Source organism: Tinamus guttatus, unplaced genomic scaffold (assembly GCF_059628265.1).
Source record: "Tinamus guttatus ecotype Peru unplaced genomic scaffold, ASM5962826v1 Tinamus_guttatus_pri_ptg000025l, whole genome shotgun sequence".
NCBI lineage: Eukaryota > Metazoa > Chordata > Aves > Tinamiformes > Tinamidae > Tinamus > Tinamus guttatus.
In genome coordinates this window covers 1,493,941-1,518,910 of record NW_028288559.1, presented here as the reverse complement: position 1 = coordinate 1,518,910, position 24,970 = coordinate 1,493,941, and the positions used below count along the sequence as shown (strand labels likewise).

Below are 24,970 nucleotides of genomic sequence, written 5' to 3'. Positions count from 1 at the left end.
CTGCTTACAAAAGAGAGGGGCTAGAGAGTCGAGGCCATTTCACAGGCATGTCAAAAGACTCATCAGTTGATGCGCCGCCTGAAAGCCTTAAAGAAGATGGCAGACCTAAGTGGGACAATAAGTTCCAGTACCTTTTAAGCTGTATCGGATTTGCTGTTGGTTTGGGGAACGTGTGGCGATTTCCATACTTGTGCCAGATACATGGAGGCGGTAAGATTGGAACGGGACTTTGTCAAAATACTAAACTACATTTCTGATATAACTATGCTGATTTATGATGGGCATGGATGTTGCACGTTTAGATGACTGTTTTTTGACTTTCAAATTCTCGTAAATGTTTTGCAAACCCTTTTTCACCAGTTAGATGGATTAGCTTTTCCTATATGAATCTATTTAATATTAAAATGATATTCATGCTTAGGAAATGAGACCAAATGGATGATAAGGTTCAGCAAGACCAGCATTAAAGTTCTTGCATCACTATTGTAGTTCTGATGGGAGAAGGGACCTGAACTCACAGCTCCTTAGCTTAAGGAAAAGAAAGAAGTCCTGGCAAGGACTCACTGAAGCAGCTCCCCAAATGAAGGAAAGCTTTCCTTTTAGGAAAGTGGAAAGTTCATCTCCTTCCTTCCTTTGAGGCTTTGATACCCCGCAGTCTAGAACTGCCACTGAACATACCTAAACCATACCTTACTCTGACTGTGAAGATAGTTTAAAAGCCTAGCAATATAATATAAAAAAAGAAAATGCAAGGTGATTCTGACAACTGCTTAAACCGTTCACTTAGCACTATCAAATATTCTAGAAAAAAATATTAAAAGAAACTTAACAAGTGTAAATGGATCAGAAAAGATTAATTGTTAAGTCATCATTTACAGTAGATTTTGAGATCTGCCATGCTAAACTATCTAATGCAAGATGATGCAGAAAACTGTTTCAGTCCAGTACGATTGATTATTTTTTGATTAACTGGAGAAGTGTAAAATTCAAACCTGGAGAAACTTAGAAACAACAGGAAACCTGGTCAAATCCAAGATCACTCTGCCAAGCAATCTGTATGCCTTACTGGTGAACGACGCCAGGGAACCAAGAATGGATTCTGTCTTTAGCAGAGGGAGGCATTTTAGAAACAGGCAGCCGCGCAGGGAGCCTAGTGAGCGACTGACTGAATTAAATATACCAGGTTGTAGGGCAAAAAGAATCTTGGCACATATAAGCAAAGGAATAGGAAACAGATGGAGGCATAGCACCACTGATAAGACCACTTCTGCCCCCTTCTATGGCCACCTTTCAAAATCAACTTGAAAAATGAGAAAAAAAGAGAAAAAAGAAGGACCAGAGCATCAGAATTATTCAAGGTATGGAAATCTTATGGTACGAGGAAAGACTTCATCTCCATTTTCTTGTTAATAGGCCATGAGAAATGTATACTTCCATTTTCAATTTCCTGAGCTAAATGGATTGAATTCTGAAGTCTTTCAGAGTTTTGATTGTAAGTAACAGTAAACATATAAGAGCTGGAAGCTACAAGTAGACAAATCAAGTAAGAAAGGAGAAGAAACAACAGAAGAGGAAGCCTCCAGAAGTCTTCATGTTTTATACCTTTTATTTGCAGCAAGATGTGAAACCCCATGAAACTCTCTCAGATGAGTGCCATAACCAGATAGTTAGAAATTCAAAGCTGCATTCACTCTTTTTCTCTGCATTTGTCCATTGGAATGGCTGGGAAAAGAAAAAGGCTTTCACTTTATTTAATGATATCTGTACCCATGAAATATGATAAACGTCTTTAGAGAGACACTTCTATAGCATAAACAGCATGAGACCTGCAAGAAAAGTGTTCTTCTGGAGCAGGAGCTGAAGGTCAGACAAATATCCTAGAGCATCTCAAATGCCCTTCAATGCCCAAATTTGGGCAAAGGAATGGAGCCCAGCATGGTCAGAGGAGGAACCTTAGGTTCCTGGAGAAATTTAAGGTCAAAGCCAAAGCCATAAACCTGAGGATCTCTTAGGAACAGCCAGTACTTATACAGAGTTTTCAGAATTCCACTTTTGGATAAGTAAATTCTGCTTTTATTCCACTTTAGGTGCCTAAATACTTTTTCTTCCCACTCTGTAGACAACTACTGAGGGTTAAACAAAGCACAGTCCGATTGCTCACTCAGCTCTAGGAAATGAAGACTGACAAAACTACCCGTGCTGAACATGAGCAAATGGAAAGCTGCGTGGTGCCATGGTAAATCCTGTGCTAGTGAATTTTGGAGTAATCTGACAGGAGCAAAGCAACAGGGAGCGATGCAAAAGGGAGCACAGAGGGGTTTAGAAGTACCTCCTGGGGGAACATACCCAGTTCAGTAAATGGACAGTACAATTATGGGTGTATGGTTCCGTTAGATCGGGCAAACTGATGTATACTGGAGAAATAAACAGGTATCCTACACTTTCTAGGCATCTATCTTAACTATATCAAGCTAGGAAAGAAATCTTGGCAGCTCTACAAAAAGTTCAAAACTTAAACAGAGCTTAAGATGGTGAAGACTAGGGAAAACACTATAACACCACACCGAATACAGCGGCGTGCTATGCTGTGGTCAACAAAGAGCTGCTGTCAGCCTGAAGGGGGTCACAGATTTCTCTTTGTGTTCGATTTCAGACACTCCGCTGAGCTGGAATGATCACAGCTTTTCTACTCAACTTGTTCCTGTGGTCTAACATTTTCTACTTGTCCAAGCCAAGGTCTATCAAGTCTGGCATGTTCATATGTTTCCATCAAAAGTTTAGGGACACACAGAAATTTAAAAGGAAAGAGAATGAAACGAATAAGAAGGATAAGATGGGACACAAAAGTTATGACAAGAAGAAAGAAAGAATTAAAAATAATCTTCTTCCCATCTTGGAGCATTCGATATAATCAATAAGCATCATAATATAATTAATATAATGTAACATAATTAATAATTAATATGAGATTCTTTGCAAGCAGATTATCTGTGAATCTCATTGCACAGAGGTGCTTCTGGAGCCACAAATTATGGCAGATTCCCAGAATCTTTGTGCTTTGGAGTTTGCATAAATTGCTATTAAGGATTAGGTTGAAACATTGGTTTATAGCCTCTTAAAAAGTTCTTATATCTTCCCAGTAAACCCCATGTTCACTGCATTGCTGGAAGCAAGGGACTAGCTGGAAGAAAGCCTTTTCCAGCCTTTTCAGATCTCAGCTTCACTGAGATATTCTCCTTCACAGCAATATTCTCCTGCTGCTGGAGTTTGACGTGTCCCCCTGTTCCCTCCCTTCTGGGGTACCCAACAAACTCACATCACAGCAAAGTGTGACTGAGTGCCAAGCGAGCAAAGCCAATCCTCCCTACGGGCAGCCCAGCACTCAGAGAGCCTGTTTGCTTGCAGGACGTGCATGGGGCTCACAGCTGGCCAGGCAGGCTTGCATCGTCTTGGCAGGTGGGAATCTGCTGCCTGGGTGGACTAGGCTGATCCAGCCTGGAGCTTCTGAGGCCCTGTTACATCCCACGGCAATGGCTAGGGACAAAGCAGATGATAGGTTTCAGAGTTGTTTTAAAAATATTAAACATGGGAAAGGACAGGGATTGAATCATTGTTTTGCACCTTCAGTAGTAATTTTACCAGTGGAAAAAAAGTGGTGTGAAATAGCCAGCAGACTTAGTAACACTTTATAGCTACTCACAGTGCTGCAAATAGTTGCAGAAGAAAGTAGTGAATAAAGGTCAACATAGCAATCTATGGCCAATATTCGGTCACCATATTTTAAGAAAGGTTTCAGAGAACTCAACAGCATGATAGACCTTATACAGCCTAGAGATAGACTGTATGACGAAATTCTTTGTGTTTTGTGAATATCTATCCTGGTAAGCAGGTGTTAGAAGAATTCAAGTGAGTCATGAATGCTGCCAAAAAGACCAAGCTTTTTGTTTTACCCAAGTGTATGTGGTTGTGCTTTAATTCTGCTGATTTCAGAGAGTGATGTGATTTGGGGTTGCAGTTCTGAAACCAGCCAACTCAGACGCAAAATCCCAAGAGAGGAGCAGGGGTACCGGAGCATGGATCCTGCCTGGATGCGCCGAAGGACATGGACAGGGGACACACACATCCGTTATGGTTAACCAGGAGCCCTGGGAAGCGATGCGGCTCAGTGTCTGAGCCACAACCAGGAGTGCAACAAAACCTTGTGCGAAAAGGGCACGGATGCGCTCTGAGGCTGAATAGCTTCTGAAATGTGGACCACCATTTTACAACAGCTTCAGACTTAGGCAATGTTATTTTTCCTCATTTCTAGATCTTTTAAACAACAAGAGATAAAACTAAGTGCTTGTGCATGGGTTTCATGTCAGTTGCTTCTCATCAGACCTCTGAACCTTATTCGTCGCACATTAGTGTTACTCAGTAACTTGGGTCTAATATAATATCAGTTCTGCTGACATTCATCACCTGCTGTCGTTACTGATTATTTGGATTTATTGCCTGAGTTAAGTTAGTTATTTACTTTGCATGACTAATGGATATGAAGGTTGTTTGCCACAGTAAGTGGAGATAAACAGCAGTGTTCCCAGGCAACTGGAACTGTAAAAGAAGTTTCTAAAGGGCTTAGCATATATTTTGGTACTTAAAACTGAGATTCACATGCATTATGTACATATATACACATATCATCATCTGAGTACACATCAAAAAAAAAAACCTTAACCTTAGAATCTGGAACTTACTGCAATATCGTGCCTCTGATTATGGTTAGTATAGATATGCCTGGATAACAAATGGGTTATAAAAATTATGCATATAGTACCTTGTCCTACAGGATGAATAAAAAAATACTTTCACTAGAAAATACAATTTGATTCTAGGAAAACAAAGACATAGAAGCATTAATCCTGCTAAACAGCAAGAGTTCCTATTAAATCCCCAGGCAATGGTTTACAAATGTTTGTAATGTAGACATACTAACCTCACACTAGAATTTGAGCTACAACTTAGCAGTTGCCTAGCTAATTGTCTTCTCAGAAGGAAAATAAAATCTGAGAGAAATTACATGTTTACTTAGAAAATAATATAAAAAATAAAGGGGCATGTTGGGAAAGCCAGAACAGCTCATTCTTTGACAGAACAATGAATTATGTTACAAGGAAAACTGTGAATGGATCAAAAACAAATGCACTAGCTCTTCTGTAAAGTATTGACCAGAATGTCAAAAAAAAAGGGGGTGGGGCAGTTACAGGGTTCAGTAAATTGAATAAATCATTATTATGGTGAAGAATTGCAAAATCAACAGAAGTTAAAGGGATCTCTTGGACTGCATCTTTATTAGCAAGTAGGGTGGTCTGTAGACCAGATCTGTAGAGTGAAGCAGCCGGTGCTCAGGACCTGATATCCATGCTGTACACAGTCTAACATTAACTTTTTTTAATTTCAGACTAACTCTAGTCTGGCCCCTGGCCTGGCTGAAGGTCCATTCTTGGCTGCGGTGCTTTAAGGGCACTTTCAGTTTGATGACACCTGGAGGGAGTTTGGGGCTTGAGGGTCCGTTTCTTGCCATGACGAGAACCGAAGTGCAGTGATTGGTGACGGCTGAGACCGGCCTCAGAAGGGCAGCCCTGATTTGAGCACAAACACTATGTTAGAACCACTCTCACTGCTCACATTTCTAATATTCATGTTGTCATGTTTTCTCCTCCCATGCAGCCAATGGAGCTCGTGCTTAAGCAAGCAACCTGCCAGGCTTCCCGACTGGCAGTGATGAACAACCCTAGGCCAGGGGAAGCAATATTTGCTAGGGAGCACAAGGGAGGGGACCCTCACAAACTTCCACTTCCATTTGGTCAGGCTTTGGGAGAAATGATTGGCTCTTGTTTCTTCTTCCAGTCTATACCTAGATCTTTTGACACTCTTCTTGTCCGTAATTTCCCTATAGACTAAACTTTTCCTGTTTTTTTTTTTTTGGTCTCAAGAATGAAAATAAATTGTGCCCTGGTGATACTTTCGATTTTAATGGGCATTTCTTTAGGCTTTAGGCTAAGATCTTAATGATCTTAGCCAAATCTTCTGCCAACCTTTCAAATTTGTAGGTCACTTATTTTCCACACCATTTGCATGAAAACATGAGAACAGTAATTTTTTTTCAAATATGATATTATATGTTGTTGTGCCGCAAACATGACCTGGGATGCATACAAACCAGCACAGAGTAAACAGGCTTTTATTGACAGCATACGCAAAGATGCTCTGCTGCCAACAGTTCAGCTATCAAACAGAAAAGGGGAGAGAGAGATAACAACGACGCAGTTTGCAGTAAATACTGCAGTCATTTCCAGTGAGATAGGATGTTTTTCTGCCTGCAGCAAACCAACTGGACACCAGCCAATCTGGAAGCTATTGATAAACATTACAGCCATAAGTCAGTGCATGTTCATTATGGAATGGTTTACATGGATTAATCCATTACACAGATTGCAGTTAAACAGCTACCACGTCAAAGAGCTGGTCCGTGTCCAGGCAAGCAGAATAAGTTCACGTCTGACTGTAGGATACTGTGTTACATTCCACACACTGACGTTCCCCACCAATATTTACACCAGGTCTTTGGTGCCTAGCTCCAAGCTGGATTTTGTCAAGTGGTAAAATGCTTAAAGAACAATAGAGGTCCCTAAGTCTCTCTGCAAATCTATTTCTTTAGTAGCTGCCACTTAGGAACTTCTTCCAAGTAAGGGGACAAACCAAGCAGAGGATCCAAGAATCAAAAATATGGTTTTAATATATTGGAAATTAAGTGTTAGACTCCTTTTCCAAATCTGTTTCTTAAGGATTAAAAAATCATTTGAGGAAACCAGATCGTAAGGAAAGACACTAATTTAAGCCTTTAACAAATGAAGAACAAAGTCTTTCACTGAAAAAAGCCATAGTGTTGTTATTTTTTCCCTATGTACTTCTTTATAAAGGGCTAAACTATTAGCAAACAACCACACATCTGGTTTGGGTGTCCAATATAATTCTTGCAATGCTTAGCAATAGGTCAAAGTGATTCAGGTTACATGCCTAGCTTTAGAAATCAGTGGTTGCAAAACACATGAGCAATTCCAGGAAAGGGGACTGGAACAGCTGGCTAATTCCTCCACTGTCTTCTCCAGGCTGAAGTGTGATGGGAAAGCTGAACTGCTCCCTGCTCTCTCAGGAATAGGCTTGCTGTGATGCTGAAATTGCTCATCCTCATAGCCTGGAGGGATGGCAGGTGGGGAGAGAGTTTTCAGAGCTTGAAGAAGAGCAGAACTGGGAAGGGTCAGACAAGAGACTTGGAAAAAAAGTGAAATGAGGTGCAAAATAAATTGACTATGTGTTTTTTGAGTTATAATAATTTACAAGGACTGTTACACTTTTTAAATTTGAGAGTTTCCAGGAAGGGAAAACAGAGTAAATTGTGAAGCTATTCAGATCTTTGGTACTAGTGAACAAGAAGGATCAGAGTCCTTCCCCGTGCATCTTTGCTAACAAAACTACCCATACCAGATGGCATTAGAATAGCCCTGGGCCTCCTCCTCTCAACACATCTTACAAGGACTTTGTTACAGTCATAATGTAGAGGAGGTAACAGTAATTTAAGCAAGATGTAGATAATCATGCGGCTCAATTGCACTTAATTATGTTTTCAGGGGCATTCCTGATCCCGTACTTCATTGCTCTTATCTTCGAAGGAATCCCACTGCTGCATCTCGAGCTTGCTCTGGGCCAGCGCCTGCGGAAAGGCAGCATCGGTGCCTGGAGCGCTGTCTCACCTTACCTTGGAGGAGTCGGTGGGTCTCCCAGGGCCCTGGCGGAAAGGAGGGCAGCAGAGCTCTCACCCAGCGCTCACTGCCTACAGAGCCCTGCCTAGTAACTAGAATGGCTATTCCTGTAATACAGTAAAAACTCACTAGATAGATAGATTGTTAAATGTTTTAAATTGTTAAATGCTTCCTGTGAGGGTGACAGAGCCCTGGAACAGGCTGCCCAGAGAGGTTGTGGAGACTCCTCTGGAGATCTTCAAAACCCACCTGGATGCCACTCTGTGCCACGTGCTCTGGGTGTCCCTGCTGGAGCAGGGGGGTTGGACTAGATGATCTCTAGAGGCCCCTTCCAATCTCAACCATTCTGTGATTCTGTGTGAAATGAATCATCCAGGTAGGTGAATTAGGCAATGCCGAGGAGCCTACTGTGACCCGATGGTGTCTGAAGTGGCAAGTTAGGCACTGAGGATGACCGCCCAGTGGATCGGTGTGGGCACGTAGGGCTGACCCACCGCAAGCTGCATGGACCTCGCATTGCCCTATTCCTCCCATATCTTGGGGCTTGTGCAACATTTTCAGAGGCCATTCGGAGGCAGCCTTGTCCCTCCAGGAGCAGCTGGGACTGGAAGGCAAGTTAGGCAGTAAGGAGCACAAGCCCAGCACTTGGGCAAACTCCCCTCCAGGAGCGAAGGGTTCACTGCGTTTAGTGAAGGCAAGAAGGCAGCCAGGAAAAAATATCTGACAGCAGGGAGGTGCCTCCAGCTAAAACCATCGCCTGGGATTAGGTGTGCCCATTCTCCCTTTGCAGAAATGCACGCAGGCACAGTCACTGGGTGCTGTTCTTCCTTCCTTATTCTGGGGGCAAAGCAGTTCTCAGTTCAGGGTACAGGTGCAAAATGTGGGACAGACGAGTGCGTTAGTGCAGCAAGAGCAGGCTGTAAAACCTCAGCCACTTCTGGTATTTGCTATCAAAACTGTGCCATGCTGGAGAAAGCACTGAGTCATTTAATGCAGCAAAGTTTGCAACCCTAGCTTTCCCCATAAACTGTGCAATTCCTGGTGCCCCTGCTTGAGCAGGGGGGTTGACTAGATGATCGCTAGTGGTCCCTTCCAACCTCAACCACTGTGTGATTCTGTAATCCTGGAACCTTCCTTGAGCCAAATAACACTCTAGGTATTTTGCAGGAACTGGAGCAACTTAAAAACAACTTTTGCAAGAGAGATCCTTTCAAGAAGCTCTCATTGCTGATTCAGCTTGCTTTTATGGGAGACATTAGCTTTCTTCTGTGATTAAGTCTCATCTGTCTGCCCAGCTTCCTATGCCAGGCACCAGGCTCCTGGGAATTGGGTACCCTACAGCGCAATCCCCGTCTTCTTTCAGCAAAGCACAGCCTCCACTGGGAGGTTTTCAAGGAAGACTGGCTAAAGCCCTCAGTAATCCGGCTTGACTCTGTCACCTCCTGTTTGAGCAGGAGATCCCTTCCAAGCTGAATGTTCCCAATTTCCTCAAACTGGAGCTGCCTTTACAAGTGGGCTGGCACCAGGGACTCAGGAGCGAGTTTTCCTCCCAGTTCTCTGCTCTGAGAGGACTCTGTAGCCAGCTATATCCTGAACGTTTGATCCCAGTGGGATGGGGAGCAGGTCTTTCCTGTGAGCATGCCCTTCCATGTCCACAGAACACTCAAAAAATTACAAAATGGGAACCTCTTAGAACAAGTGCCCTCCATGATATTTTTTTCAATGTTTTTCTAATCTGAGATCTTGCGTCTTCTGCAGGAGTCGCTTCATGGATGGTGTCAGTTCTGGTGAGCTTGTACTACAACACTGTTTTGACCTGGGTGATGTGGTATTTCATAAACTCCTTCCAAGAGCCTCTTCCTTGGAGTGTTTGTCCTCTAAATGAGAACAGGACAGGTAAGTACCAATCATTTCAAAAGTCTTTATTAGCAAAAGGTGGATCCAAATCTTACTGCTTTGGACTTTAAGAAATAGTGGCTGGAGAAGGAAGCTCTGTTCAGTTTTTTATTCTTGCAGTATGGTACCAATTCTGCACCACCAGTTTGAAAGAGCATCTTCAGCTTTCTCACTAGGAGAAAAATAGTCCTTTATCAAGGCATGTGAGGCTGTTATCGCAAACTACATGTGCGAGACGTGAGATTGTGAATATAAATTAAGAATCAAGACTATGACTATATTTTTAAGCAACTTCTTTAAAAAAGACTTTTGAGTTTCCGTTAGATGGTAACATGACTCACAAGCAGCTCTTATAAAAATCTTTCAACATATACTGAGAAAGATCAAGTAAGTTTTCAGAGTAGGAAGCACAATAACATCGAAAAACTTCAGATTCTGCCTGTAGATTGCTTAAACATTGGGCCTTTATTTTTGCATATCCAGCATATCAGCTTACTAGAGCAACTAATGAACCTCTAAGAGAAGTGACATTTGCTTTGACCCCATGTTGTGCACAAAGCTGGGTTCATTTATTTGTCAAAGAGCTGTGAGAGTGACCAGTGTCTACCTAAATTTAGCACTGTTGTGGGATCAACAAAAACCCATAGTCCGCTATGTTTTTGCTTGATTTCAAAACGGGAAACTGGTAGCACTAACCTTCATCTGCCTACAGAGCCCAAGATCATATTGGAGAAGGGAAGGCTTAAGATACCACAGCAGGAAGGAGATCAGGCTGGGAACCTGAAAAGGAGCAAGAGCCTGGAGAAGGAAAAATCAAATTTAGAAAGGTGGGGAGGTTTTGGATAACACTGACAGTACCAGTATCAATCTTGTCTATGCCAGAGCATGATCTTGGGGTCCCAGGCCAGCTATTGCAGTCCTGTGACTTGTGCTGGGTGCCAGGGCACAGTTCCTGCCATCTCTGGCACCTGCTCTTCACCAAACCTCCCTAGTGTGGTGGGGGGAACCATACTTAATCCACCTGCATAAGCAAGATCGCTTTCTTTACATAAGAATAACAGTATTGCCACGTCTATGGTCATGGCTTTTGCTCCTTTCGAAGTTCTACCTGTTCTCCTTAAACTAGCTGGTGGTGACTGCTGGGCATGGCCAGGTGAGGTGGGCCTCTCCTTCCAGCTGGTCACCACACCACGGGCCTCTCCTGGAGCTGGGCTCTGCCCTCAGGCCTTTCCCCCAGAGCACTGAAGAACAAACAGCATTTGCTTTTTCCTTCAGAGGCTGCAGAGCTGCGGGGAGAAAGGATGGTAGGCAGATAGATTTCTGCCTCTCCCTTTACTTGAAGATACTTGATATCCTATATATCAAGTGACTACCTAAAATAAAAATTGAAAGGAGAAAAGTATACAAATGAAACTGCTCCACTTTTTTTTCCTGACTAAAGCACAACACATTCAAGGGACAGATACCTACTTCTCACACATTTTAGGTTGTTTAAATATGATTTACTACAGTGAAAACTTGAAACAAACTTGGTTTGTCATCAAGGAGAGAGCTGGCCACCCAGGATGACTGAGTGTGCTTCCCCGTTGTATGAGTCCCATGATGAAAGAAACTCAGGGGATCCATGAGCACCACTTAGTGAGTGTGATTTTTAAGACTGTCACATTGTTCATTTCTTTGTTTCCTTTCAAATTCTTGTAGAGGATGATGTTTTTCTCAGAGTAAGTGAAAAATCATAAATGACAGGATCAGAGCTTAGTTAAAAAATGGTGGCATTTCATATAAAATAAGATTTTGTAAAATACATATGGAAGGTGTTTCTTGTAGCTTCATGACTATCCTTTCAAAAGCAGAACCTGCAGCATCTAGACAACTCTGGCTTCCAGGTAAAGACAGCAACTTAGTGGTTTTGCTGAAGTTCCTTCATCATCCTTTTCTTGAGCATTTAGGTTGCACATAGGCAGAGCTGAGAGCATAGGTTGTGGCATAAAACAGGATACCATTTGATACTTGCATATAAAAAAAAATCCCCTGTCATCTCCCACCCTGTCTTCCACAACAAAGTTTGTCTTGCTGTACATTACAATGCAGAAAGAGAAATTCAGTTCACTTGTCTTTTGACCTGGCAGTCATAAATAGTCCTCCGCCACCATCCCCTCTTCTCTCTTAGCATAAAATCTTTCTTCTTATCTATATAGTGAGTGGGAAAAAAGTATTGCCACATTTTAAAATTTATTCTTAAACTTGCCATATTTTTCTCTAGGATTCAATGAAGAATGTTATGAAAGTACTGCAGTAAATTATTTTTGGTACAGGAAAACTTTGAATATAACACCTGACGTTACTGAGAACGGCACACTGCAGTGGTGGCTTGTCTTGTGCCTAGCAGCTTGCTGGGCAATTGTGTATCTCTGCACCATCCGAGGAATCGAAACCACAGGAAAGGTATGGAAAGCACAGAAAGAAACACTATGCTGTGCATTTCGAAGCAGTAGCACAGCTGCCTCAAATGCCCTTCCCTCCTTCTCTCCCTTTGTGACTGCCTCTGCCACAGTCTCCCCTCTCAGTTTTAAAGTTATTATTTCAAATACATTCTGCAAATGCACATCATCCTTCCATTAAATATAACAAAGTTTTTCTGCTGTTGTTTCACCTAACATTGTCAGGATTATATATTGCAATAACTTAGACAGGACCTATTGATGTTACTGTCAGTAACTGTAGCATTCTTATCTTTTGTTCAGGCAATTTATGTAACAGCAATATTCCCATACCTGGTCCTAACTATATTCCTTATCCATGGACTCACTCTACCTGGAGCAACTGAAGGTCTCGCCTATCTCTTCACCCCTAATGTGAGTATTACTTCTATATTCACAACTACTATTTTTCCTTTCTTTCCCTCTCGAATCTCATATTGTATATTCATTCTCCAGCAACTCTATCCAGTTCTCTATCCTCAGCAGAGCTCTTTATTCCCCAGGTGAAGCAATTTAATATTATAATACACTTTAGCGAGTGAAAAGAAATAGATTAATTAAGTTTATTAATAAGCATATCAAAATATTGGAAAATATCACAAAATACAAGCATGTTATGGATGCCTCAATCTTGAATGTGCAATTAACACTTCTCACTTGAAGCACAGATTCATCTCTTTTATACAAGGCAGAGATACAAGGCTACAGAAAAGAAAGACTAACTTTTTAAAATATTAAGAATCATTTAGGATTATTTTAGAATATTTAAGAATCATTTAAGAATCATTTCCTTCATCACAAGGAAATCAATTGAGAAATTGAACTGCAAAATACATCTTTAATAGTTAGGAATCATCTTCTCCTCCCCTAGTTTTTCCATAGCTGACATTTTTTGCTATAGCTTTCCATGAAAGATTAAAGAACTTACTTACTGAAGAATTCCCTGCCTTTCTTCTCATCAGTGGTTCCTCTTCCTCAATCCTTCTGCTTGTTAGAACCTCTTCTCTCCCTTACCTCTTCCTGGGATACACATGATGTGGCCTAATTGACCTAGGGGACCTTTTATAAAGGACTATAAGGGAAATGTTTGGTGGGAGGGAATGAAACATAAAAGGCTCCAGGGATGCATGGAAAAACAAGAAATAGTGTACAACATTAACAGCCAACAGATATTATTCTTATGCATCTACTGTCTCTCTAGAGATTGCAAAACACAGATCAACTTAGCCCCTAACAGGAATACAAGGGTAAGGGAAAATGCAAGTCTAAAGACACGATGCACATGAGCCTGATAAGGGATGGCAGCAAGAGGGCTTAAGCAAGGTAACTTTTTCCCTCGTCTGGCAAGCTCAGAGACAAAGGCATTGACTTAAAAAGTGTCAGCTTGTAGAGGATACCTTGGTCTTTACAGGATTGGGACATTCACTTGCCTTTTAGTAAGGCCCGGGCAGGGCAATAACTTCTCACTCACAGCAGAGTGGAGTTGACCAGTTGACACCACCAATGTCAACCAGTGTCCACACATATATGCAGGCTCTCAAATAAAGGTCTATTTTCTTTGATACAATAACGTAAGAAACATCTAGTCTGTGCAAACAGAATAGGGCTTAGCCTGTTGGTCTCAGCATGGTTGTCAGACGCAGACATATGAGCTTGTATCTTCTGGGTTTATGATCATTACATAGTGAATTTAATGCAAGAAAGATTTATGTACATTCAATTTATGCATGACACAAAGCTTGGGGATATTACAGTAAGGAGGGAGAATGGATCATCATAAAAGAAGATTGAGATGGTTTTGTAGACTGGCGTCAGAAGTCATCATCAAACTGCAATCAACCTGCAGTTAATGATTAGCTCGTTTAAGGAAGCAGTTCCTGGGGATTTCGTTGAAGAGTCATCTGAAGATATTTTTGGTGATGAATCTATGTTCTTATCAACAAACATGGAAACAGGAGAACTGATGCAAGACCTTGGTAAGTGTTATCTAATATGGATGTTGTTATTGCGTAGAAAGTCGTAATCTAAAGACAGAGAGATTTATTTATTATACTAACATGCCCACTGTTATGGAAGATTTTTGATATTCCAAAGATTTCAAAAGGACAGTAAAAATAGGACTACTGCATTTCCCTTTTCTTCCCTTTGTCCACAACAATTCTAGTACCACATTGCCTTCTTGTGTAATGAGGAACCATTTCCACCAGTGCCACCGAATACCACTGTCTTGTTACCTTTCTCTACAGGGGATTGCCCAAAGTGATGGGGTTTTTTGTTTTTGACTTTTCTTTCTAGTCATTTCTTTCTGGCCTATCTTGGATCATACTAGCTAATAAAATCTTATTGTATTTTTCATAGTATTTGCTGCTTTGCTTTTCTTGTTGTATCCTTTTCCAGGAAGTTTGTGATGCTTCAGGAAAACAAAATGCACATTAGGTTGCTTACTGCTTTTTCAGCATTCTATCAATCTTCTCACCTTGGAGGGGTTTTTTTTCTGACTTTGGAGTGCATCAGAAATTGTAGTTTTTCTGTGTTTTTTAATGGCCATTGTATGAGTTCATTCCCTTTCCAAGTCAACTCTGATTACTAAATCGCACAAATAAGGATTGCTTGTGTACAAATATTAAATATGGGTAGTGGGTTTATTTTCATGAAAGAAATACGTAGTAGGCTCTTTGCCATGTACTACACTTTCACTCAAGTTTTAGAAGAAATAATTAATATTTCTTTTCATTGACTTTCAGGCACAGAGAATTCTTGAAGATTTACTCAACCTCTCCCAATCCTTGACTACACTGAAAGTGAAGCTGAGAGGAAAAGGAGAGTTGCTGATCTCATGTTCATAAGCACTTGAAGGAAAAGCAGAAGTTGTGCAAGGATGAAGCAAGTACTGAAGCTGGAACAGAGACTTTGGGACAGATCCTTGGAAAATGAAAATCAGAGGCAACCAAAAAGGGACTCCTTCAAGCATTGGCATCAGTCTGAAAAAGAGTTCAGCTTCTACAGATACATGTATCAGCTCAGGAGCATAAGCAAAGACAAGTACCTACTTCTCCGGCCTCTTTTCATAGAATCATAGAATCTTTAAGGTTGAAAGGGACCGCTCGAGATCTTCCAGTCCAAGCCCCCTGCCCACGCAGGGTCACCTACAGCATGATACACAGAATTGCATCCAAGCAGGTTTTGAATTTTGCAGCTAAAAGAGCTTCAAGGACTGTAAATATTTGGGGGTTCTTGAAATGAACAATTCCAGGAACATGGATGGGTAAACGATGCCCGAGCCTGTGTAGCTATTTAATGAGCAGTGAGAGGAACTAAGAAAAAGAAAAGGGCAACATAGGCAACAGATACCATATCATGGACACTAATTGAACTATTTTTTTTTCTGTATTTTGCTCTTCAGTTTTGTACCTGACTTTTTTTTTCTTTTCTTTTACTTTTTTTTTTACTGTTTACTTTTCTTGAAATTTAGTGGTCAATGGGTAATAGTGCACAGTACTGCTCAGGAGTTTTAAGTGTCCCTGTTTAAAAGAAAAAAAAACACACCAAAAAGTCCCTAACCAGAAAGCCAGATTTGTAACAATAACATTGTAACCTACCAGATAGAAAAATAAGCAAGGAAGCGGGGAGGGAAGAAGTTGGTAGAATGAAATTTAGAATTTTACTAAAGAAAGGAAGATATGAGATAATTTTTTTTCCAGTTAGTTTTTTTTTTTTCTATGTCAGCCTTTTGCTTTTTATTGCCATTTCACAGTTCTCCGAAGTTAGATGCTCTTTTTGATGGAAGTTCTCTCCCTCTTTGCTTAGGTCTCTAACTTTTCCAAATAGGTCTCAAACTTTTTCCAAATTTCCAACTTTCTACAGGTTTGAGAAGCGATAAAAATACTTTGCACCTTAGAGTTAGGAAGACTAAGTATTTGTCCATACTGCTTCAGGAAGAAAACATTCTTAAACTCCAGGTTACCCAGTATGTGTACTAATGAAAGAAAGAAACTGAGGAAAAGTGCAATGCATTCTCATTTAGAAATACATTTTTATCAGACAGAAAAGATGTGCAATGGTTTTAGTGAGGATTTTAAAAATGAAACAGTCTAAAATTACTATAGACATTTAAACAGACAAAATTTTGTCTCGTTGAAACACATGGTTTACTCATATTTTGCATAATTTTCATTTTCAGTGTTTTTAAATAGAAGAATTCAAAATAAAATTTAACATAATAATTTATTGCAACTATTTCAGCTGAACATTTTGAAAAATCCCCGTGTATGGCTTGATGCAGCTACTCAGATTTTCTTCTCTCTGTCTTTGGCTTTTGGAGGGCTAATTGCCTTCTCAAGCTACAATCAACCAAAGTAAGTAGAACTAGAAGTGGACAAGTCAGTTAAAATCTTATTGCTTTTTATGTAATCTTCTAAAATTCTCAAAACTCTCCTTCCTTGGAATACTTCTAAAGACTTTTAGAGCTGCTGTCTTTCTGAAGGCTATGTATTCATTTACTGAGAAGAAGAAAAAAAATCTAAAATGGTCAATTTTTAAGTTTTTTTTTTTAGGAGAATTCAGACTATTTCTTACAGAAATCAACTAACATTTCAGTTTTATTTTAGTCTTTTCAAAATTATTGCTGTTAACCTGCACCACACCATAGCACAACATTAAATCATACTATAAAATACACTAGCTATATATATGTCCCACATGAAGAACTCCAGAGACTTCAGAAACAAAACCCACCATGCACTAATCACCATGCTAAAATGAAATACTTTTTTATTTTTTCCCCTCTCTTTTTCTTTTAACATTTCTACTGAGGTGGTACAACTACCTTACAGACAGCGTTATTGTACTGGCCAGATACTTGTATATGACACACCACTCAACCTCCTATCACTGTTTGTGTCTCCTTGCTGAGAAAGCAGAACTTTCAGGCAAAAGGTTGGTCTAAAGTCAGACAGGAAAATCAGGACAAAGACCAATTAATTCCCATATTTTCAAAGCCAGGGACCTAACCAATAGAAAAATGAAGAAAGATTATATCACAATCTTAACACTACTAGGGCACATATACTCATCAGCCTGGAGAGAGTTACAGTTATATACATTCATGTATCTTATTTTACCTGTTCTAAGATCATGAAATTTGCTTCTCATTCTCAGCAGGTATGTTCAGTGTGAACTGACAACTGGTGTCATTTGCCCGTGACAAAAAGGAAACTTTTCTATGCTAAAGAGCAAGTAAACTTTGCCCTTTTTTTAGCCGCTTTACTTGTTTGCATTCTATTTGTAGAAATGACTGTGAAAAGGATGCTGTGACGGTAGCAATTGTGAACTGCCTGACATCTCTCTACGCTTCCATCCCAGTCTTCTCTGTGTTGGGGTTTAAAGCAACCACTGGCTATTGGGACTGCCTGGACAGGTGAGATGTTTGTCTTGCAAATGTTATACTGTGGCTTTAATACCTAGATAGACGATGGGTTATTTGAAATGCAGTTATTTCTGGAATTTAATTTCACCCAAGAGGAAAAGCATCTGTATAGAGAAGAAGGCAACAATGATCAGGAGTAGGGTTGGTAAGAACTAATATAAATTATATAACAATCTATCACAACTAGTGTATACAATAATGCACAAATCAAGGATTAGGTTGCAATCAGACTAGCACAATAAGCAGTCAAAAAGCTCTAACTATTCCATAGGATTTCCTTTTTTTTCTTTTTTTTTTTTCTCTCAGTTGTGGAAATGGCCTCAATAGAGGGCATAACAAGCATAAGGACATATTTTAGTACCTAGTACCTGCATAAAGTACTTAGCATTTCTATCTGAAAAACAGGACATATTAAGTAGCATCTGTATATTTTCTCCTAGGTTATTTTATAATCCTCACTTTATATTTTATTTGGTAATATAAACAACATAGAAAGTAAACACAACAGTATATCAACTCCCTGCATAAACTGCAGACTGCTAAACAACTGATATATTGGCTTCTCTGACAGGAACATTATCAGTATCATCAATAAATTTGATCTTCCGGAACAAAGTATCACACGACAGAACTACACAACTTGGGTTAGCCTCTTGAACTACTCACATACAGAAAAAATTGCTGCACTCAAATTGAGAAGCTGCAACCTTCAAGAATTTCTGGATCAGGTACCATAATTGCTTCCTAAAAAACAAACAAACAAACTTAAACAGAAAATTAAGAAGGACCAATATCTTCTGTTTTTATGCATGTTTGCAGTACTAATAAAGACTGCATGCTACTTAACCATGAAAAATACAAAACAAAACACAATTCTGTCTAAATTTCAAAAACCATTACTGCTGTAAGTCAGTTTGAACTCGAAGTTATCTGGTTTACCATGCAAATTATAAATTTTAAATCATAAAACTAGTTTTTAAAGCCAATAAATGGCTTGGAGTCTACAACAGACACTTGGATTCAGTTCTACTTTGACTTAGAGGAATAAGGAAAACAGTAAAAATGTTTGACTGAATGATTATAGGAAAGAGATGTTTAATAGGCATTTTCTAAATCTGTATTTGTCAGTTAAGTTATCAAAGAGCAGTTACAATTCATGCGCACTGGTTGCCTTTAACCACACACAACCTCCAGATAAGTGTTTTACCACTTTTTTTTTTTTTCTGGCTTTCTTTTCCTATCTTCCTATTTCCTCCTTCCTCTTTCCCTTTATTTCTCTTCCTTTCTGCAGAGGATCTCACCATATTTATCCTCCCCAAATATAAAAATGTATCATGATCATCTCCCTTTCCTTCTTCTCAGCCTTCAGACAACTTTTTCCCTGTGACCAACAGAAATGTTTCCTCTCTCTTCTAATCTTTTAACCTCTTTCCACTTGCTCCAGTGATCCTGTCCAGTCCTGTAACAAACACTTGCTTTTAATCTAGTTGCATTTCCTTGTTTTAAGTTGTTACCACCTAACAAGAAAAGAATATGGCTAGAGCTGGGAGAAGAGAAAAAATGGAGGGATCTTGAGAGAAACAAGTTCTTAGGACAACAGGATGGGCACATTTTCAGAGATATATGGTAATGTTTATTTATGTATACATAATATACATACATGTATATTTATGTATGTGTGTATAGCAATAGGCTATAGTGAAAATAGGCCCCCATAGTACTTCCACATGTCCCCCAGCCTGACCAGCACACTTGGCTCCAGGGAAAGGTACAACCAGCAGCAGCGGCCAGCTTGAACTGGTCCACAGCACTCTAAAAACCACACGGACCAAAATTTTGGACTTGAGATTGAGAATGGGAACATAAAAGAAGTGTGTTATAATTCTATATGCCTGACAAGCTATTATATTATTATATCGTGACTTTTTAATCTGTGAATTTTGCAGAGTGTATCAGGAACTGGCTTGGCATTCATTGTTTTCACTCAAGCAGTTATTCTAATGCCTGCATCACAGGCCTGGGCCATCCTGTTCTTTATAATGCTGTTTAGTTTGGGCCTTTCTTCTATGTTTGGAAATATTGAGGGAGTCTTCACTCCTCTTTTGGAGCTTAAAATTATATCTAAATCCACACCCAAAGAGCTTATATCCGGTAAGATATTTTATCTGCTTTGTTCAAAGCTTTTGTATAAATGTACAAGCTTAAAAACTGCTTAATAAATATCGGAGAGGAATCTCTAACATCAACTTAATATAATAGTGTTGTAATTAATGTCATATTAATGTAATAACATAATATTGTCATATAATAATGTAATATTAACTTAAGGGCAGTGATTATATTTGCATAAGAAACATACAGAGCAGTTACTGCAGAAGTTGCCAGATGACAGCTTTATATTGTCCCTGCAATTATTTTTCTTAACTTGTAGGAACCTGTTGAATTTCTGAACTGCTGCAATCATTGTAAAGAGCCTTGTCTTGAACTCAAGGCTTTTGCACCTAAACAAATCACTTTAAGGCAACAAAGTCACATCCTACCATAACCCGTGGTCTACCATAACCATTCTGGTGTGAGCTTGCCATATATCACTTTGTCTTAACTGCAACTCAGTCCATTCACCCCTGTTTCATTCAGGGTTATGCACCTACAGACTACTTCACATTTATTGGAAACATATATGGGTAGAAAATTATCAAGCAGAAACTGAGAAATGTGTGCTTGCAACTCTCATGCATCACTGCTAGAATCTTTTCAACCAGAAAAGAATACTGAATCCAGCCTGCTGCTTGGGAGACAGATTCAGTGCTGAACATGTTCATTTTGGCTGTGTTTGAATGTAAAAGCATGTTAGCAATTGGATATAGAAGAGAAGAACAGATGAAATCCTACTGTGAAATTAATCTAGAAAAACTTCTAGCAGTTTGAAGCAATGCATTAACACTTCTGCAACATCCCCTTTAAAATAACTAGGGGCTAGATTAAGGCACACAAGTGCATGCTTCAAAACAAATAGGCAAAAAACTGCATTTGGGAATTTGGGAAGTGATATTAGCTTCCCAAAGAAACAGAGCTCGTTGTAGCTCCATATATGAAGAGACAGTATAAAAACAATTGGAACAAGAGAAAAAACAACATAGAAGAAAAATATTCTTGCCAAGTTCAGTTTGATACTCTGGTAATGAAGGTATCCTTTTTTTTTCTTCAGGTGTAATATGCCTAATTTCCTTCCTTATTGCTCTCTGTTTTACGCTGGGTTCAGGGAGTTACTGGATTGACATTTTTGATAGCTATGCAGGCTCCTTGCCTCTACTAGTCATTGCTTTCTTCGAAGTGACTGGGGTTGCATACGTCTATAAAATTAAAAGGTAAGTTGGAAATAAAGGGCTTTTTTTGACTCGTAAGAGGCAAATACCTCTCCCTCTCAACCCATCTATCTCACGTGCAGACGTATAATGTCAACATATTTCTGCAGCACTTACTGGCTCTGTGAGTGTGGGTAGCACTCCTTGTCCTACAAATATAGGGGTCTTGAAACAGGAAGGATATTTTCTGCCTAGCACTTATAGAAGGGGATCCTAAGTTTAAAGCAAAAACCCAACAGTCCCTGTAGTTCTCCATCCAAGAGGACTTACGGCCTTTCAGACATCCTCCTGTTACAAACCTTTTGTGTGTGTCCTTGTATATTTTGGTTTACCCTTATTTGTTTCTCCTCAAACTTTAAAGCCAGCAACATGAAATGGCTTCACCATAACATTATAATAGCCAAGCTGCATGCTGAAAATTGCCCTGGCACAGGGACTAGTTTGATTCACTCTTCAGTTTAAAAGCTTTCCTACATCCTTTTCATCTCAAAATTCCAGAGATGTAATCTCATTTTGATTTAGATTAAAACTGTTCCTTCTACTCAGGATTCTTCCAGTCCAGAAATTTCCCTAGTTCTCAGTAAACAGGTACCTTTTTTCCCTCCGTATTTTTTTCAGTAACATATTGAGACTGCACCTTTACCTTTCCAGTTCTTACTCTGGCACTTGACCTTGAAGGTCCCGATGTTTTGCAGATGCCCACTATAGAAAATGAACACAAGCTTGGTTAGTGCTGCTGTCTATCAATATGCTTCAGAATCTCTTCAGCTCAAGTCTTAGTGGAGGCTGTGCTTTTAAGAAAAATAAACTAAAAAACAAGCAAGCGAAACCAACCAAACAGAATTCCTCTATTGCAGCTGAAGTTCCTGCATCATCCTCCAGATAACACACCGTTAAAATCCTTGGAGCATTTCAGTTGGAGAAAACTCTCAGGCAAAATCAACGTAAATGAATTTGTACATCCCTCTTGTTGCACATAGAGCCATCTTCAATCTTACACGATGCAGAAGCAGCAATAAATTCTGGCTTCACATGCCACAATACACCCCAGATTCCTTGTTACGCTAGTATCATCTTTTTCTGCTTGACTACCATGGAATATAAGCATAGTCAAGTCGCTTCCATTTTCCTAGCTCACAAGAGAATTTTTAATATCTGCAGTTAAATTAATAGAATTAAAACACACCTGACATTTGAACACAGAGAAATCCTGATTAAAAAATCCTTTCCAACTTGAAAGTTGTAGACATGCTGTAACAAACGATCAAGTCTAGAATCATCTATTTACTGTGTAATCATATATGCAAAACTGTGAGAGGTATAAACAAAATACCATGTCAAATTCCAAATAATTGCTGCTGACTTCAGACAAGAAGCTGGCTCAGGTTGCAGAATCTGAACTGTTTTTTATTTGGTCGTAATTAGTTTAGACTTCTTAATAAACTATGTTTGCCAAGATAAGTCTTGGCAATTACATGGATTTTAAATGTTTGAATTGTTATACAGAGCTGATAAACTATTTTGTTCATTTATTTATGCTGAGAAATCTCAAGCCAGGTACTCACGTGACAAAACCAGACATTCAAGACTGGTAAAGATTTAGACTCGGGATTCGTGTTGTTATTTAATTGAGTCTAAGGTAAACTATTAAAGAAAGGAATAGAAAAGATTTAGGGTACTGTACATGCTTACTTACTAAAAAATATCAGAAGAGTGAAACTGGTACTACTTAGATCTGACATTATCATCAACTTCCCTCTTCCTAAAAGGTTCAGTGAAGACGTGAAATGGATGACTGGACGAAACCCAAACCTCTACTGGCAGATCACATGGAGGTTTATTAGCCCTCTGCTCCTGCTAATCGTCTTTGTGGCCTTTGTAACACTTCAGATACAGAAGCCACCAAGCTATGCAGCCTGGAACCCTAAATACGTATGTTCCCTAATACTTTCAACTTTCGTAGTAAAAGCCAGAGTTATGTATTATTTTCTACTACCAAATCCTTTAAGATCATTGCTATCTACTGCTTAGCTACCTAATACACCCTGAAGTGATGAAATGCTTCAAACGAGGAGGTTCCAGTGTGCACAGAGTCTCCCTGGATTTCAAATGCTACAGTGGCTTTCCTGTTAACAGGGCCTCTTCTTGACAAATCTCATATACTATGCACCACACTCAGCTTTTCCTGCAAATTTAGATGACGTGTAATGCAGAGAACTGTTAACGTGAAACATCTCACAGAGAAGTCACACTTGCATAAGCTTCGGGGCAGCACAGATACACTTGTGAAGTTTTAAAGCATACAACAAACACTGTGGATAAAGACATTTCCAGGTGAAAACAATTTCAATGGAGCCTGGGCAAATGCATGGACCTGTTATTTTGACAGACAGATAGCAACAGTGGCAGCAGAACTAAGAGTGTTGGTTAATCCAGTGATGAAGACGTGATTTAGCTGAAAACATTTGACCTGGATAGTATTGATCACTGTCAGTAACAGTTTCTTGGATCCTTCTCGAGATAGTTAAAATGCATCTTGTATCTGGGTATGAAGATTGATTGTGGCATTAGACCGTACAAGGGCAAAAAGTAACCTTTGGAGGGAACACCCTCAAAGAAGAGGGTGAACCTTCACAGTACAAATACATGCATGTGCTGGTACCCCAAGGACTGCTCCCATCAATTACAGTAGCAGTTTCACTACTTGCTGGAACCAGGTAAGCTTTGACTACTTGCAAAAAAAAATGAGTTTAACCATGAAGGTTGAAAGCTTCATAGATCTTTGCACACTTCTAATGTTGCTAGTTGTATCTCACTCTTACAACTATCAATCTTTGAGACTATAAAACATTTACAGTCATGTTTAGACTCATGACAAAGTTATCCAGAGGCCACTGATACTCAACACTAGCAAGAATAAAACTTCTCTTATCTTTACAGCAACATATGAAAATGTATATGATAATCATAGCAAAAGTAATTTCACCTGAAGTATTTTACTTGTTTATCTCCACAGGAAGACTTCCCTATGAAAGAAGAGAAGATCTATCCATCTTGGGTACTGGCCATCTGCGTGCTCTTAGCTGTCCTTCCCTGTATATTTGTCCCTCTGGTAGCACTCTTCCATCTGATCAAGCGAATGCTCGGAAGCAAGGATCCAAGTTCTGTGCCATCAGAAGCGTTTTCATGTCAGGGAACTAACAGCAATTTTTCTCATCCAAAAATATAAATACATGTTATATCTATATATAAGTAAAAATAAGAATTAATCTCCAGACGCACTTTAAAATTGGAACACCTGCTAATGCCCCCTCCCTCTCTTACTTCACTTCTCCTCTAAATAAAAAAAGAAAAATGATTCTGAAGTATCACCTAAAAATACAAGCACAGTTTCATCCAGTGACCACCTCACAGATTAAGAATGGAAGCTCTTGAAGAGTAAGGCCTCATCTTTTTAATCACTTTTAAATCACTTTATGCAGTTAAACCTTACTTGATTGTTATTCTATATTCTCACATATTGCAAAGAGCAAAATAAAGCATTAACATTTAAAAGAACATATTTTATGTAAACATGAACAACCAGATTTGCAAGAGTATCTTAGCACAGGTAATCCATCCACAAGTTGTTACAGATTTTAAAGCAAGGCATCGGGTCATCATTACAGGACCACCGGCAGCAAAGCTAGAGTCCAGCTACTTCATTATTGCCTTGCCAGAATTTATTGTTGTGGAAACAAAATGTAGGAATCAATGTCCTGTGACCTCACAGGTTAGGAAGCCCTGTGTGACTGAAGTTTTGGGCGAGAGCTTTTTCTTCAACATAACATTAAATGACTGCGAGCAGAGTGTCTCCGGGTAAGAAAAACACCACCTGACACTGAACATGCCAGGAGCTTGATGACAAACTCCAGCCCACTCACTCATTTCAGTTACCACCAAAAAAAAAAAAAAAAAAAAAAAAAAAAGTGCTATACTGCAAGAACAGACTCTCTTTAGTGA

At 39.5% G+C, this 24,970-nt stretch overlaps 1 protein-coding gene across 1 annotated transcript; it reads left to right on the top strand.

Moving 5' to 3' along the window:
• Positions 1-47: 47 nt before the first annotated feature.
• Positions 48-24,224, top strand: LOC104580184 (sodium-dependent neutral amino acid transporter B(0)AT3). The gene is given in 12 exon segments (XM_010227647.2): positions 48-210; positions 7,671-7,811; positions 9,561-9,698; positions 11,962-12,143; positions 12,443-12,553; positions 16,421-16,533; positions 17,466-17,594; positions 18,175-18,331; positions 19,550-19,754; positions 20,812-20,971; positions 22,738-22,900; positions 23,985-24,224. Coding segments are annotated over 12 exon segments (1,902 nt in total).
• The last annotated feature ends 746 nt before the right edge of the window (positions 24,225-24,970 follow it).